This window comes from Nuphar pumila, chromosome 7 (genome assembly GCF_984573655.1).
Source record: "Nuphar pumila chromosome 7, dmNupPumi1.hap1.1, whole genome shotgun sequence".
Taxonomy (NCBI): domain Eukaryota; kingdom Viridiplantae; phylum Streptophyta; class Magnoliopsida; order Nymphaeales; family Nymphaeaceae; genus Nuphar; species Nuphar pumila.
This window is the reverse complement of record NC_143255.1, coordinates 56,078,130-56,094,699: the sequence shown is the minus strand read 5'-3', so window position 1 is coordinate 56,094,699 and position 16,570 is coordinate 56,078,130. Positions and strand designations below refer to the sequence as shown.

At 37.7% G+C, this 16,570-nt stretch overlaps 1 protein-coding gene and 1 pseudogene across 2 annotated transcripts; both read left to right on the top strand.

Moving 5' to 3' along the window:
- The first annotated feature begins 1,425 nt into the window (after nt 1–1,425).
- On the top strand, nt 1,426–12,649 carry LOC149832298 (mitogen-activated protein kinase homolog NTF3). The gene is made up of 3 exons (XM_090012413.1): nt 1,426–2,376; nt 8,924–9,350; nt 11,694–12,649. The coding sequence occupies exons 2-3, from the start codon at nt 8,928–8,930 to the stop codon at nt 12,372–12,374; spliced, it is 1,104 nt and encodes a 367-aa protein (XP_089868539.1). The 5' UTR covers nt 1,426–2,376; nt 8,924–8,927; the 3' UTR covers nt 12,375–12,649.
- Nucleotides 2,506–3,734, top strand: LOC149832299 (uncharacterized; annotated as a pseudogene). Its single transcript, XR_016433220.1, has one exon. The product of XR_016433220.1 is annotated as an uncharacterized LOC149832299 (transcript).
- Nucleotides 12,650–16,570: the final 3,921 nt, after the last annotated feature.

Genomic DNA, 16,570 nt, shown 5'->3' with positions numbered 1-16,570 from the left:
CTCATGATTTTTATTTACTTTGATAACTGTTTATTTAATTAAACCATTGATATAAATTATTTAATTATAGAATGAATGATATAGATTAGTTCATGGTTTGTTAATGTTTTAAACACCCGTAACTCTCCCAAAATGTTTAACTATTTTCAAAATAATGTTCACTATAAATTTTAAAATAACCATAATTTTTTATAAAAAAGTTTTATTACTTGGACATCTTTTCTAGGATTCGGTTCTAAGGAGCTGTTAAACATCGATGCTTACCATGATTGACTCTTTAAAGCTCAATTTGGTTAAGGCAATGCCATAGATGAGACTTCATATTTAAAAAAAAAGATTTTACATATTTTTTGTTAAAATTTTAGGGCGTTACGTACCTTCATTTATACCAAACACTTAGGTTGGTTTTATTTTGAGTACTCAACGTGACTGAAAACATAGTAGTTGTGTAGAGGCATAAAAAATGCCAACTATGTTATTTTTTTTAATATTTACATGGAGAAACCGCCTTTAGGATTAAAGACCTAGCCACACTCGCTTTGCTTGCCATACTTACGATCAATGTCTTGGCAGAATAAAACTCTGTGGGCTTGCCCCTTAACTCAAGAAAGTCAAATACTATTTTAGTTGACAAAAATCATATTCAATTTTGAATAGGTTTAGGCTATCATTTTTGTTGGATATCTAAGTGGAACCTTGAGTGTTTTCTTATATAATTTTATATAAGAAAAATCTAAACACTCTAAATTATGTGGGTCATTTTGATTTTCTTGATTTGACATAATCGATTCTTGAAGCATCTGACATGTAGGTTTTTATAAAGTTTAAAAAATTGATTGTGTAATTTTTTTTTAAATATTCAAGGCTTAAAATTCATTTTTTCATTAAAAATTTGATATAAATATAATTTCCTAGTACATCAACCATGCCAAATAGATTTGTACTGTCAAATTTAAGTAATACATGAAAAAACCTTTTTAATTAGCTAGAAAAGTGGTTAGCAGCTACCACCTTATATATATTTATAAAACTAGTAGAATATGAGAACTAGAGTGTGGATTGAGAGTTCTATATTTTTTTTACTTTACATTTTTTTCTTAAATCTGACCGCTCAAATCTGATCTACATGCTTAGTTTTAAAGTAGCAAGCTCTTGAATCATTGGTTGCGATGGTTAAGCAGGATTTTTTAAAGCTTGTCTCACAATTTTTACAAATATTCAAGTATCTAAAAACCAAGTTTTTTTTTCAAAAAACATAATCCAACAGTCATTTTCTAACAAATGGATCATCATGCTCAACACATGTAAAGAAGGGTCAAATTTACAATAAAATAAAATAAAATAAAATAAAAATGATTAGTTTAATTAATTAAGAGAGAGAGAGAGAGAGCGGGAGTTTTTTATCCAGGGATGAAATAATCCGTAAGGGCAAAGTTCGTTTGTCGTTCTCAGTGGGAAACCCGGAGCCCCGCCCCCCCCCCCCCCCTCTCTCTCTCTCTCGCTTAGGGCACAAGTTTTGGAGATCGAACCCAAATGCAGGGTAGTTCTTGCAGGAGAACTGGAGGCTTTTCGTCAGGAAGAAGACTGGGCGTTTTTTCTTTTGCTGGTTCAGTGGTACCGGAGAGATTGAGGACTCGGAAGTGTCGGAGGTCTGGGCGTTCGGGAGACCATCGAGCAAGAACTCGTTGGATCAGCCGAAGCGAAGAAATCGACGTTTGTTGAAGGGAGAGAGGACTCAGAGGAGGGTTTTTGAAGGGTCTGAAAGTTTTTCTCTTCTCTCGGTGGATGGGAGGTTCGAAGTAGGAAATTTGAGGGAGTTTGAAGATTAAGGAGTTGTTTCCAGAGGAGACGAAGGAAAGGCGTCGAGATTTCGGATGATCGAGAGGTTTGTCGTATAGAAGAAGGGAGACAAGTCAAGAGTTATGGTGGAATGATAGTGAATTGAGGTTTTGTTAAAGAAAACGAGAATCTTGAAGTATCTGCGGGTGGGGTTTCTCGTCTGTTGGTCTCAAAAGAAACGGGTTTTGAGTCAAAAGAAAAAAAATGACTTGATTCTCGTTCGGAACAAGTTGGAATTTGAAACAATTACGGAGTTTTAGGTCAGAGAGCGTTGAGGAAGTAATTCGAGGAAAGAAGCGCGGACGAGGAGGAATTCCCCGAAGGAAAAGGGATTTTTTCAGCGAATCACAGTATTCATTTTTTCCGTTTGTAAGTCCAAAAGGAGGAGATTTTTCGAAGTAGAATTCCGAGTGTTCAGAGAAGCCACGGTGGCGACAAATCAGTTGGAATTTCACTTAGCAAAATGAGGAGTCTTTAACTATCGTCTTTCGTCAAATTTTCATCTCTTTGGAAGGAAAGAAAACCCTCCACGGAAAGGTATTTGATCCTGAACTCTGAACCTCCTCCGGTATATAGTATACAAATCCATGGAAAATATCGTCTTTTATATCGCAGAGAAATTAGTGTAGATTCTGCGTGGCTTTAACTTGTGATTGACTTGTTCAAATGGATGCACTTGCACAAGGATCCCTGAGATTGCGCTCCCACTTATCTATGATACTGCCAATCAGTAGGTTACTTCATAGTAGTGATGTTAATTCTCACTTTTCGGACCCAAAAACTGTCAATGGTAGTGTGGGGATCTTTTGGGATCTGGACAATAAACCACCCATCTCTGTTCCTCCTTATGATGCCGCTGTTAGGCTTAAGGTAGCTGCTTAAGCATTTGGCGTGGTGAGGTACATGGTTGCTTATGCAAATAGGCATGCTTTTAGCTATGTTCCCCCTGATGTCAGACAATGAAGGAGAGAGAGGAAGGCGTTGGATCGCACACAAAGTAAAGGTTTGGTAACACTGGCTGTTCCGTATGTTTGTCGAGTATGTGGGAGGAAGTTCCACACAAATGTCAAGCTAATTAATCATTTCAAGGAATTACATGAGCGGGAGCAGATGAAGCGGATGAATCGGCTCAATTCATGTAAGGGAAAACGGAGGATAGAGTTGGCTGGCAAGATGGCGATGAAAATAGAGAAGTACAAGGCTGCGGCTAGAGATATCTTGGTTCCGAAAGTTGGATATGACCTTGCTGGTGAAATTAAACGGGCAGGTTTTTGGGTTAGGACAGTGCAAGATAAACCCCAAGCTGCTGATTTGGCACTTAGGGATCACATAGTGGAAACAATTGATCGTGGGCTTAAGTGCCTGGTTCTTGTATCAGATGACTCTGATTTTGTTGATGTTTTAAAGGAGGCAAGGTATAGGAACCTGAGAACGGTGGTTGTAGGGAATATGACTGTCGGTGCACTCAAAAGATGTGCTGACACAAGCTTCTCATGGCAAGAGATTGCATCAGGGAAGGCTAAAAAGGAAGCTGTGTCAACCGTAGGCCGATGGAATGATCATGAAATATTGAAGAAACTTGAATGGACTTATTTACCAGAGGCTGTGATGAGCGGCTCTGATGATTTTGAGCTTGAAATGGATACAGATTGTGAAAACACATATAATGATGGAGATGAGGACCTGGAAGTATATGAGAACTCTGGGCCACTCTGATTCTGATAAAGAACTCCCCAAATGGTTGAAATAATATTTCATGATATGCAATCTTGACATCTGTTGAGAATGGCTACCTTTTTTAATCTAAAACAAAAAAACAGACTTTCTTGCATTGATTAACATCTTATTGGTTTGGTAATTTGCATGAGAAGAAAGAGCTATCTTTTGTTGTTTTATTTATTTGTTGTTATTATTGTGTGTGATAGGATGGGACAGCTCTTTTTGTCTAATGATAACAAAGGAGAACTGTCATTATATCAGTGACAACTGGGAAAGTCAATTGTGATAACTGGACTGATAGAGTTGGACTATCCTAACTGATGGGTCTTGGCTTTGAATTGTGACGGGACTATCTCCTATGTTTTCTTCATTCTTTGGAATATGGATTGCCATGGATCAAAATTATCTTTCAATCATAGTCACCTGTATCGTTAAAGGTAATTTCTTGCGAGGATATTTCTTGGAGAGAGTTTCAAAAGTTGATAGATCTTGGGAATATCTTGGCAATATATGAAAAATTAAATAAAAATTCTAAAAAATAAGTAAAAATACTGAAAATAGAAAAATGAAAGAAAACTAAAATAAAGACCTTAAAATAGACAAGATAAATTGATAAATGAGCAACTAAGTTAGCTTTTAAAACCCTTAAAACACGTTTCTACTTTTATTTCCTATTTTACCCTTTAAAACTTTTTAAAACCCCATGTTTTAAAGTTTTGAATAATCCCGCAAATCCCCTTTTTTCAGAAACAGCCCCTCTTTGGGGATTTTCTCATATCTCACCCAACACTCAAGATTTTTTGCAAATCATTCCATTTTTATTAATAGAAATTAATAGTAATTATTTTTTGTTTTTAAAAGCCTCCATTTTTTCATATTTTTTGAAAACAAGATCTTTTGAAAAAACCACGAAATGTGCAAAACACATCGATTTGATTTGGTTCAAACCAAATTTTGAGGCCAAGTTTGTTTTCTTTCTTTAAATTATAGTGATTTTTCCAAAATTTTATCTATAATAAATTTGGGGATTTTAAAAAAATCAGAATCTGAAAATCATGCAGTTTCTGTAGCGATATATCTCGCGATAATATCGTGAGATGTATGAATTGCTGATATATTAAATATATCACGATATATTCCCGTTACTAACGTTTGGCTTGAAATTGCCAATATTTTCGCGATATTTTCAATATATATATCGGTGACTGTGCTTTCAATCAAATGGTATTGTCTTTGAATTCTATGAGCCAAATATGTTGTAAGAGTTGTCAATGACCTCAATTAGATTAAAAGAACTATTGAATTGTTTGGTTTGCAGAGCGGAAAAGTAAAACTTTTGGGAACATTTTTAGCTAACAATTTAATAGTTAGGTTGCCCATTCTCCTTTTCTCCAAGATATGGATTTCTTACTCAAGGCAATTCGCAAAATGAAATTCTTGGTTCTGAGACTGCTTTCAGTTCTCAAACCGCACAGTCTATAGATCTCCAAGGGCTTCAGGTACCTGTCTTTAGATATGTACCTCAAATTAACCATTGGAGTCTAAGCTGGTTTATCTATCTGGGATTTTCAATTCACATGCCATCACAACTCAGACATTTGCATTCTGAAATCCATGCTCTTGAACGAAAGTTGATTTAGTTAAATTCTTGAATATTCTTTTTGGCATTTGTCGGTAACTTATACTTGCTTTGTTGAGGTTGGACTTCTCCTCTGCCTAGCCTTCCAGGCTAGCATATTAAATTGTTCTTGTGGATATCCTAGGCAGAAAGATGGCCAAAAGTTGGTCTTTACTCCACCATTATCATTATTGAAAATTGTGAGAACTTAATTGTTACACATTGAATCGATTACTAGAACGCCCTCGTATCTGAAATAAGGTTAGAAATGAAGGTCGTGGTTGTAAGAGTCATCTCCACTACCTGGGCTCTGCTTACCTGGATAGGGGTGCGCCTGATTGTCCGAGCATTTCCTGGACTTTCCATGTTCAAATTCTGGGGTAACAACAACAACAACAACAACAACAACAACTACGCCTTCATCCCAAAACAATTGGGGTCAGCGATATGAACCAAAAAAGAAATTCATTTTGGGTCTTCCACATGAATCCTTTTCCTCCAATCATTTCTATCCAACGCCATGTCCTCGGTGAGGTTCAAAGCATTCATATCCTTTCCTATCATCTCCATCCAAGTCTTCCTAGGCCTACCCCGACCTCTTTTAACTAATATATTTTCCCATTTCTCCAACCTTCTAACTGGAGCATCATTAGGCCTTCGCCGAATATGTCCAAACCACCGTAAACGATTCTCTCGCATCTTATTTTCAATGGGTGCAACACCTACCTTCTTACGTATCTCTTCGTTCTGAATCTTATCTTTTATTGTATTTCCACACATCCATCTAAGCATCCGCATCTCAGCTACACTCATTTTTTGAATATGATGTCTCTTGGCAGCCCAACATTCCGTACCATATAGTAAAGCGGGTCTAATAGTCGTCCTATAAAACTTTCCCTTCAACCGCAATGGCATTCTACGATCGCACAACACTCCAGTAGCACTTTTCCATTTCATCCACCCAACCTTTATCCTATGATTTACATCTCCATCAATTTCTCCATACTTTTGAATGATGGATCCCAAATATTTGAAATAATCATTCACCGGTATATCTTGCTCACCAAGCTTCACTACACTCCCATCCCTACTTCGTTGCTTACTAAACCGACATTCCATATATTCAGTCTTACTCTTACTCAACTTAAAACCTCTAGCTTCCAATGTCTGTCTCCATAATTCTAACTTAGCATTAACCCCAGCTCTAGACTCATCAATCAAAACAATATCATCAGCAAACAACATACACCACGGTACATTTTCTTGAATTGATCTCGTAAGCTCATCCATCACTATCGCAAATAGGAAAGGGCTTAAAGCAGATCCTTGATGTAACCCAACCGTTATCGGAAAATTGGTTGTCACCCCTCCACAAGTGCGGACATTGGTTACTACTCCTTCATACATATCTTTAATTATACTAATGTACTTGAGAGAAACACCTTTCTTCATCATTGTCCACCAGAGAACGTCCCTAGGTACTCTATCGTATGCCTTCTCTAAATCAATAAAAACCATATGCAAATCTTTGTTCCTCTCTCTATATCTTTCAATAAGTTGTCTAAGAAGATGTATAGCTTCCATAGTTGATCTTCCAGGCATAAAACCAAATTGATTCTCCGATATCATGACAACCTTCCTCAACCTAGACTCAATCACCCTCTCCCAAAGTTTCATAGTATGACTCATGAGTTTTATACCACGATAGTTTGTGCAATCTTGTATATCACCCTTATTCTTATATAAAGGCACCAAAGTACTCTTCCTCCACTCATTAGGCATCTTATTTGTTCGCCAAATCAAGTTAAAAAGATTTGTCAACCATTCTAAACCTTTCTCTCCCAAGCATTTCCAAGCCTCGATAGGTATACCATCTGGGCCAACTGCCCTTCTTGATTTCATTTTCTTCAAAGCCTCTGCAATTTCTTTCTTTTGAATCTTGCGCATGAAGTCACGATTTATCTCATGAAAAGGAATGGAGAAGTCTCCAAGATCTTGAGCATGACTATCATTAAATAGCTTATCAAAATAATCTTTCCATCTCTCCTTAATCTCCTCATCTTTGACTAAAACCCTTTGCGTTTCATCTTTGATACATCTAACCATACCCAAATCCTTCGATTTCCTATCTCTCATCTTTGCAAGCCTATAAATATCCTTCTCGCCTTCTTTGGTATCCAACTTGTCATAAACCTCCTTATATACCTTAGCCCTCGCGTTTTGAACAACTTTTTTAGCTTCCTTCTTTGCTATCATATACTTCTCCAAATTCTCATTATCACGACTCTTACTTAGATTTCTATAACACTCTCTTTTAACCTTAATAGCTAATTTGACATCCTCGTTCCACCATGATGTATCCTTACCTAGTGGTGCACCGCCTTTAGACTCACCCAATACCTCCTTAGCTACTTTTCTCATACCACCCGCTATCTTATTCCACATTGATTCTGAATCCTCCTCGAGACACCAATCAACTTCCTTAACTACCTGCTCTACAAACATTCCTTGTTTAGCTCCTTTCAGTGCCCACCACTTAATTCTAGGATCTATCCTATGTCTATCCCTTTTGCGGCATTGTCTAATTCTAAGATCTAAAATTAAGACTCTATGTTGTGTAGCTACACTTTCTCCTGGTATAACCTTACAATCGATGCAACAACCCCTATCTCTCTTTCTAAGTAGGAAAAAATCTATCTGACTCGTATTAACCCCACTTTTAAATGTTCAAATTCTGGGGTAAGCATCCTGAAAATAAGTAATGGGAGCGGATACCCCGAGTGGCCAGGGCCCAACCCCGGGGATTTTCACCTTGATGGGAATGGTTTTGCAATTGGGGGCTGTTGAGGTTCCTATGGGGGCATGCCCGCGAATTCCCCCCTGTCAGGGCATCCCAATTACCCAAAAAACAAAAAAAATCATTTCCACTCTTTCACCAAACAAATTAGCGCTGTTAACCATCTGACCTCAAGTATTCCACCTTGATCTTTTAAGTCAAATGGTGAATTTTCTGCAACAAAGTTATCGAAAATGGGTACATGTTTGATTACTATAAATTTGAAGATCAGTCATAGATACTGGACTTAACCGGTGAAAGAAGATGAAACCTAATTAGAGAATGACTGTAAATACTCGTGCAATTTGGAATTACATAACTGAAATATCCTTATGGGTTTTGCGAAACAAAAAAAGATTGAGTTTGTTTGATTTACATTTAGATAGATTGTTGAACTGAATGACAATAGTGTGTGGTTACTATTTTTGAAATGTCTTCATTCTTTGGTCTCATGGATATTATATTCATAAAAGTACATGCTACACATGCACACACAGTCGCAAACATCAGTCTGGGATAATATTGACAAAGTTTTTCTAAGGTAAGTGATTTTCTTTGGAAATTCTGGGCATTTAAAAAGAAAAGAATTTCTTTTTGACACATGAATTTCTCCAGACAATATTATTTTACTATTGCAACAAACTTGTGTTGGAGTTTTTCAATTTTGTTATTATACTTTGTCATTATCTTCATTTTTAAGCAAAGGCTTTAAAAAATATGGTAAGTTAAAAAATGCATGTACATCAATTGCAAGTTTTGTTTTGCTTATGAATTTATATGATCCTCTTTTTTAATCTATCCGAAATGTTGAAGTATTTGGTGGTATCATTTGGATTCTTCCTTTGTTATACTGATATCTCTATCGTACATTTTGTATTCTTAACTTGTCTCTGATTTGTAATATATTACAGTGAAATGGCAACTCCGGTGGATCCTCCAAATGGGATTGGAAACAAAGGCAAGCATTATTACTCGATGTGGCAAACATTGTTTGAGGTGGACACAAAGTACATCCCAATCAAACCAATTGGTAGAGGAGCATATGGTATTGTGTGTTCCTCAATTAATAGCAACACTAATGAAAAGGTTGCTATTAAGAAGATACACAATGCCTTTGAGAATCGTGTGGATGCACTCAGAACTTTGAGAGAGCTAATGCTTCTTCGTCATCTTCGGCATGAAAACGTGATTGCTTTGAATGATATCATGTTGCCTGCCAATAGGAGTAATTTTAGGGATGTTTATCTGGTTTATGAACTCATGGACACTGATTTGCATCATATTATCAAGTCATCTCAAGCACTCTCCAATGATCATTGTCAATATTTCCTGTTTCAGGTATGAGTTTCATAGTTCTGAAGACTTACAATTTTATGAAGAGTTGGTTATAACAAAATTTAGATGTTAGAATATGTAAGTAGGGGTGCTATCTTGCAGCGGATTTGGGTTGGATCTCTTCTTTAATTGTGATTTTGCTAATATTTTAATCAAACTTTGGCAGAAAGAATCTCTCGAAGAAAACCAAACTAATAAATACATATAACATGTAAATTTTTATTTCAAACTTCAACTGCAGTGCAAATCAAAATGCTTTGTCCTGCATTATGCCTTTTTTTGTCCTTCCACACACACACACACACACAGTTAGGGGAAGGATGAGAAAGGTAGTTGATTCAATTAATATAAAATGAGTGAAAACCATTTGTTCTTACTTTTGTGGAGAAGGTGAAGATCTAAGACATGATCTTGAACATAGAAGTTCATTGATCTTCCAGAACCAGCTAGTTAGTCTGCTGAACTATCTAGTGAATTGAAGATATGGATAAATGCATAAATTGAGCAGGTGGATTCTCCCTTGGTCAGCTGTAGGGTTAGGGTTCTTTTTCCATTTCATTCCTTTGACCTTTACTTTGTTAATGGTTCTTATATCCTTAACACTATCAGAAGGGCTGGTAAACGAGCTGAACGAGTCAAGCTTGAAGTGCTCAAGCTTGGCTCATTCTTGTAGCGAGCCAAGCAAGTTCGAGCTGGCTTGTTTATAGAAAAAATACATTGTTTTAGATCTGGAAAAAATGGGATAACAAAAAAATACAGGTAAAATGTATCTAAAGCACTAGCTAAAGTGCTTATACAAGTCGAGCTGAGTACCTATTGTTCATGTTCAGCCTGCAGAGTCTATTTTACTTGTTTGAACTCTTTATGAGCTGAACATGCGCCGAGCAACGAGTGGCTCGGCTTGTTTCCCAGCCCTAACTACCAGTCAACATCCCTCCACATATTGGCCAGTGTTTGCTGCTGTTATTATTATCATTTTGCACCATTTGATGCTGGTCAGTTTCCTGAGGTTCTTTTGTCCAAATATGTTTGTAGTGTCTGAGGTTGACACCTGCCATTGTTTATGTTTGCTGAAGAAAATTGTCTGTTCTGAAATTCACCCCTAATTTCTTTCTTTTTCTTGTTTTTTTGGTAAAAGTAGAATCATCATATTTCTTTGCTTCATGTAGTTACCATCTGGGAGTAGCTATAAAGCTACAGACTTCCAACCGTATCCATTGACATATTCTTTAAGATTTACTTGACAAAGCTCTGTGATCTTATATTTGTTAATCTATGTCACATGGGTGTGGGTACGGGTGTGGCGTAATTTCAAAAATTTTGGACACGGGGACTCGGCTTGGACCCAGGTTGGGTCCTGACCCGATCCGACCCGGATCCGGACCGGGTTACCGTTCCCCCCTGTGCTTTTATAAAGCAACATAAGGCGGTTAGGGTTTTCTCATTTGAGAAAACCCTCCCCACCTCTATCGCCTGCCCTCTCTCCTCTCCTGTCCGACCACCACCGCCCCCGCTCCGGCAGCTTCGCCGGATCCCTCGCCGGTCACCTCCCTTTCTCCTCCCTTGCTCGTACCCCCTCTGTCACTCTCTTCCTCCCTGTGTCCGGCAGACACACCCGACGACCCGCAGGCAGCCCTGACCAGTATCTGCTACTTCTACGGATTCTCCTCGCCGGCAACAATCGTCGGAGCCACGTCGCCGTAACCTTCTCAGGTGACCTCTCCCCCTCTCCATGTCTTCTTCTTCCTCTGTCATCTTCTTCTTCTCCTTCTCTCGTCCTCTTCCGTTCGCCAGCGGCCTCGCTCCCCTCTGGTAAATCCCGACGCACCCCCCCTTCTCGTCTCCCGGCTTGCCGGAGACGCCGGCAGGAGGTCAGTGACCTCCTGCCTCCCCTCTCTCAGGTGCGTTGACTGAGTCTATAAAGTGGATGGACTCGGCCCATGTGCGTTGACCGAGTCCGCCCCGTGTCCGAAGCCGCACCCGTGTTGGGGCGTGTCAACGCGGGTGTATCGACCCCCTAGCCGAGTCCGTGTGACATAGTTGTTAATGTACCTATCTTGAACTTTGATATTGCCATCAGCTCATCAGGTCATGTCATCAGCTTGAACTGTTGTGCGCTTGATGATATTTTTTCTTCATTATTGTTTGTTGATCTGCATGTAGAATGTTTTACATAATTTTTTTTGAATTAATCATTTATAAAATTGTAAGGATTAAAAGAATGCAGATTGATGAACTTCCAATTGATGGGTCAATGTAACTCTTAATTCCTGGAGGACATGCTTGTTTCTCTAGGCTTCATTAAGTAATACACATTCCTGTTAATAACATTTGATACTTTTACAGTTGCTGAGAGGCCTGAAATACTTGCACTCAGCTAACATTCTGCACCGCGACTTAAAGCCTGGTAACCTCCTAGTGAATGCGAGCTGTGATTTGAAAATCTGTGACTTTGGCCTTGCTCGCACTAGCAGTGGCAAAGAACAGTTCATGACTGAATATGTTGTGACACGCTGGTATCGAGCACCTGAGCTGCTCTGCTGTGACAATTATGGGCCTTCCATTGATGTATGGTCAGTCGGGTGCATTTTTGCTGAGCTGCTGGGACGGAAACCCATTTTCCCTGGGAAGGAGTGTCTTGACCAACTGAAGCTGATAATCAATGTCTTGGGCAGCATGGATGAGTCTAACTTTGATTTCATTGACAACCCAAGGGCTCGGAAGTACCTGAGGACCTTGCCCTTCTCTCCTGGGACACCCTTGGCACGCTTATATCCACATGCCAATCCGTTGGCTATTGATTTGTTGCAGAGGATGCTTGTGTTTGATCCCTCAAAGAGAATTAGTGTTGCTGAAGCACTCCAGCATCCCTACATGTCACCTCTTTATGACCCGAGACTTGATCCACCAGCACAGGTACCCATTGTTCTTGACATAGATGAGGACCTAAGCGGGGAAATGATCAGAGAGATGATGTGGAAGGAAATGCTTCACTACCATCCAGAGGTTGCTCTATCCAACTCCTAGATCGTTTCAGTCTCAACATTTTTGGCTATACATGATGCAGGAGGAAGCTCATTTGATGCAGTAGTTCAAAGTCATAGGTTAAGCAAGAAATTAGAGGTTTATTCGTAAAGGTGTTGCAATTAGTCCTTACAGAAACTTATCAGCCTTTTAACTGATAACGCATGTCTTCTTTCAAGTTGTTGCAAGCTGTGTTTTTTACTTTAGATCTGTATATATATTTCTGTAAGAATTTGTATATTTGGTGTGTTTGATGTGATGATAACATGTTAAAGCTATGAGGATCTTGTTATTTTGGTCCTTGGTGTCGACTTTTGACAATGGTGTCACTTTGTAGTGTTATTGGTCTTCATGTTAGTCTAAACTTTATGTCAAGCAGCATCCCGAGAAATAGCCAAGAGTTTCTTTGTATTGGTGAAATCACTCGGGAATTCCATATTTCTTTATAGTCGAGTCAGAAATTTGTGCAAATTGGAAACTGAAAATATATTGCGATCTTTATGACTCAGGCTTGCAACGATGTTTTTCTCAAGAAAAAGTCAAATGCAAATGAAACTGATAACTGATACTTTCACTATTTCTTTCTTTTTTTGTCTTCCCCCGGTCAAACTAGAGGAAATCTCTATTGAATGAAATGGAGAAATGTGAACGTACATAAAAGATTTATTTCCCATGTGGTAAGCGTGGTCCTGTGTCAAGCTGAAGGCCTAGGTTCGAATCCCTCTGCCACTTGGGGTTTAAGAGATATCTGGTAGGGGTCTGCCTAACCCCAGCTTGACGATAAAAAAAAAAGATTTATTTATTTATTTCATAATCAAGTTAGGGATAACTGCTGTGAGGTTCTAACTCAAGACGCCCTCGTTATGACATCACAATTTTACCATTTAGATACCTCAATGCCCCTATAAGAAAAGAGTCGACAAACCCATTGGCTCGGCACACCTGGCTAGGTGGGTATGCTTAAGGTGTTCAAGTAGAAGGACATCACAAGTTCAACACCTGGCGTACGCATCTTTTGCTGCAGAGTTTTACACCATAGTGACCGAAACAGGGCTGTGGTTAATGTGAGGGATATTCGAACCATAACGATGGTTTCTCCCTGTTATCAGAAAAAAGGGAAAAAAAGCAACTGCCAAAATCAAAACGAATAATTTGCAACTTTCAAGAGCAATGTTGTCAGCATCGGCCTGAATCGCCCAATCCTTGACGTATCGGCACAAAATCGATACGGGACATACCTGAATCAACTATTTTTCAAATAAATCAAAAAATAATTTAAAATACATTTTAAAATTTTGCAGTATTTTTTCATGCTCACGTGTCATTCTCTGGTCCAAAGGTGGGCGATTCAGATCCGAATCGGCATCACCTGAATTCACGTCCGAAACGATACTGACAACATTGTTCAAGAGTATGAAGATTTGGCTCAATCCCCCAAGAGGCATCTCCTTGAGATGTGTGAATGAGAGGCCAAACACCCTTGGTGCAAATTCTATTGGTCATAACCCTTCAAATAACTGCTTCTAACAGGGTGGCTTCTGCTTTAAAATATCGTTTTTTTCCACCTAGTCATGTGAGTCACCAAGTTGAACATTGCAAGAGGTGAACAGGTGCTGAAGCTTTCAGAAGCAAATGAGACGCTTGCTAGCAAGTAGAATACCTTCCTTTGTGGATTGCCCATGGTTATTGGTCAATTTTTAGTCACCATCTTATGTGAAACACATGTTGATGTGACCTTGAAAAATATTGATACGGGTTTCTAATAGGCATTAATATGGTTTCTAAAATATTAGAATAAGATTTTTCAAAAGTTTATATGAAATATATATGTTCATAAAGACACTTACAAATTAAATAGTTAACTATATATATATATATATATATATATATATATATATAAAGCAATTTAAAGACCAGAATGGAATCCTGCTGGCGCAATGAGGCTGCCCTTGCTTTATCACGACTGCAAAGGAGTAACTGGTTCATCTCTCTCTCTCTCTCTCTTGTCTCTCCCATCCAATATTCTGTTGGATGTATTTTGGTAATGTTGAATGGTGAATGTTCTCTCTCTCTCTCTCTCTTCCTTTCTCCTGAGTCCTCTTTTATATACCATAGGTGCATTTTTTTTGTCGATGGGCGAGAGGTGTATATGTAACAAAGGATTGTTTTGGGCATCACTGTGCATCTCTGTTTTTGGGCATCATTGTGCATTTATTGCTGTTGGTAGCTGCTTCTCTCTGTTTTGGGCATCACCGTACATCTCTCATCACTGTGCATTTGTTGCTGTTGGCAGCTGCATCTCTCTGTTTTGGGCGTCACTGTGCATCTCTCTGTTTTTGGGCATCACTGTGCATTTGTTGCTGCTGGCAGCTGAATCAGTACTTTGTGTACCACATCAATTGCTTGAATAAAATTCAAAATTTCAAATATCTAATTATAGCATAACAATACAAATGTGAATGCTGAACTTGAAAACAAAAATAAGGGGAGTTAATGAAGCCATCATCCATGATACCAAATCACATGAAATGTTTCCTCCTATCTGCAAATTCTTGGTAAAAACCCAAACCAATGCCTTATGAAGAACCAACTTTGCAATAGATATATCTCCACATTATCAAGAAAAAGAAAGTAGAGAATATTAAAAAATAAACGCATTAAAATAGACAGGAAAAAAACAAAGTTCAATATCAAAATACAAAGTGAGTACACACAAAGATCTCAAATTAAGGGACCACAAATAAATGTGAACATACAAGGCTCCATAAAGCAAAAAAATTTTGGAAGTTCAAACACTTTCAGGGGTGCATTGTGGATTGTGCTGAGATGATGGATATTGTTTTGAAGAAGGGTTCTTGGTATAGCTATGCAGATCATAGGTTTGTCATATTCTTACATAAAAATATGATACTTATTTTTGACAAACTCACTGCAAGTGCATATAGGATGATATGCATCTTACTAGCTGGGAATTCATACTGGGTTAACAATCTCAAACTCTTTCTAATTCCATGCATATGTTTAGGTGATTTTCTTGTTTAATTTCTAGGGAACCTAGGAACGTGCTGCAATTCCTCCGGTGCTTTTCTGTGAAATATAATGTTACAATGTGCAGCTTGGTATACCTTTGAAGCAAGTTTATGTCCAGTAGTAGTTGTCCTTATGTACATTTGTTAACAAATCCTAGCTTTTGCTGAATATGGTGAAATATCATTTTGTATCCCTATGGTTTTTTTGTTTTGAAAATCCTGACTTTGTGCCAAATGAAGGGGAAAGTATCTGCTACATTTCCAAGGCATCCAATTTAGCCAAAGTACCACTGTATGTTGACAATCAAATTTCAGATGAACATGCAAAAACAAAAGTTGATAAACATTATCAACATAATTCATCACATATGGGAAACGATGGCTTGACATAATAGGTTTTTGAAAATTCAACGGAAAGGAGAATGAAAATTCAAGAGAGGCTTCAGCATTAGTAATTCAAGCATCAAGTTCCACATTTTTGAACAACCAAAACATAGCCTAAAACACTGTCTTCAAGAACACAAGATGTAAAGCTATGGAGCATTTCGAGAATGGCAGGAAAATAATGTGAAAAAAACTCTCAACTGTCAGCTTCGAACAAATTTATCAACAAAATTTAAATGAAAATAATTCAGAATGTGCAATTAAATTGTAGGAAAAAGTAAAGAAAAATATTATGCAGAGAAATAACTAAAATGCATCAAAATAAAAACTGAAATCAAGCAAAAAAAGTGAGGAAAAAAGCAAAAGGCAGATTACATCAGAATCAAGAAAAAAAATGTAATGGCAAAACTAGTGAAAATGCAATAAGAAAAAACAAGGATTCAATTGTTTAAGGTTGACAATCAAATCTATAGAACATAACACAATTACAATAAAAGATTTGATTTGTTATCAATCCCAAGAGAAAGGTTTTGAACAAACAAAAATCAAGAACAAATTTCTGAAGAAATTTCTCATATAGAAAACATCAAAAAATAATAAAAGGAAATTAAATTACATAAAAGAAGAAAAAAGGCTCGTGGATAAGATAACAATAATGGAGAAAAGGATAAAATAATTCAAGAAATGAACAACATCAACTCCCAGATTTGCATGAATAATTGTAAGAATGAGAAAACAAAGTGAAAAATCATCACACTTTGAAATTTAAGGAATTCAAATAAAATG

Bases quoted from the DNA above. Each gene is read 5' to 3' on its own strand.
- LOC149832298 (XM_090012413.1), top strand. From the start codon at position 8,928: ATGGCAACTCCGGTGGATCCTCCAAATGGGATTGGAAACAAAGGCAAG. The intron at 9,351-11,693 runs GTATGAGTTTCA...ATACTTTTACAG, and splicing joins GTCAATATTTCCTGTTTCAG to TTGCTGAGAGGCCTGAAATA.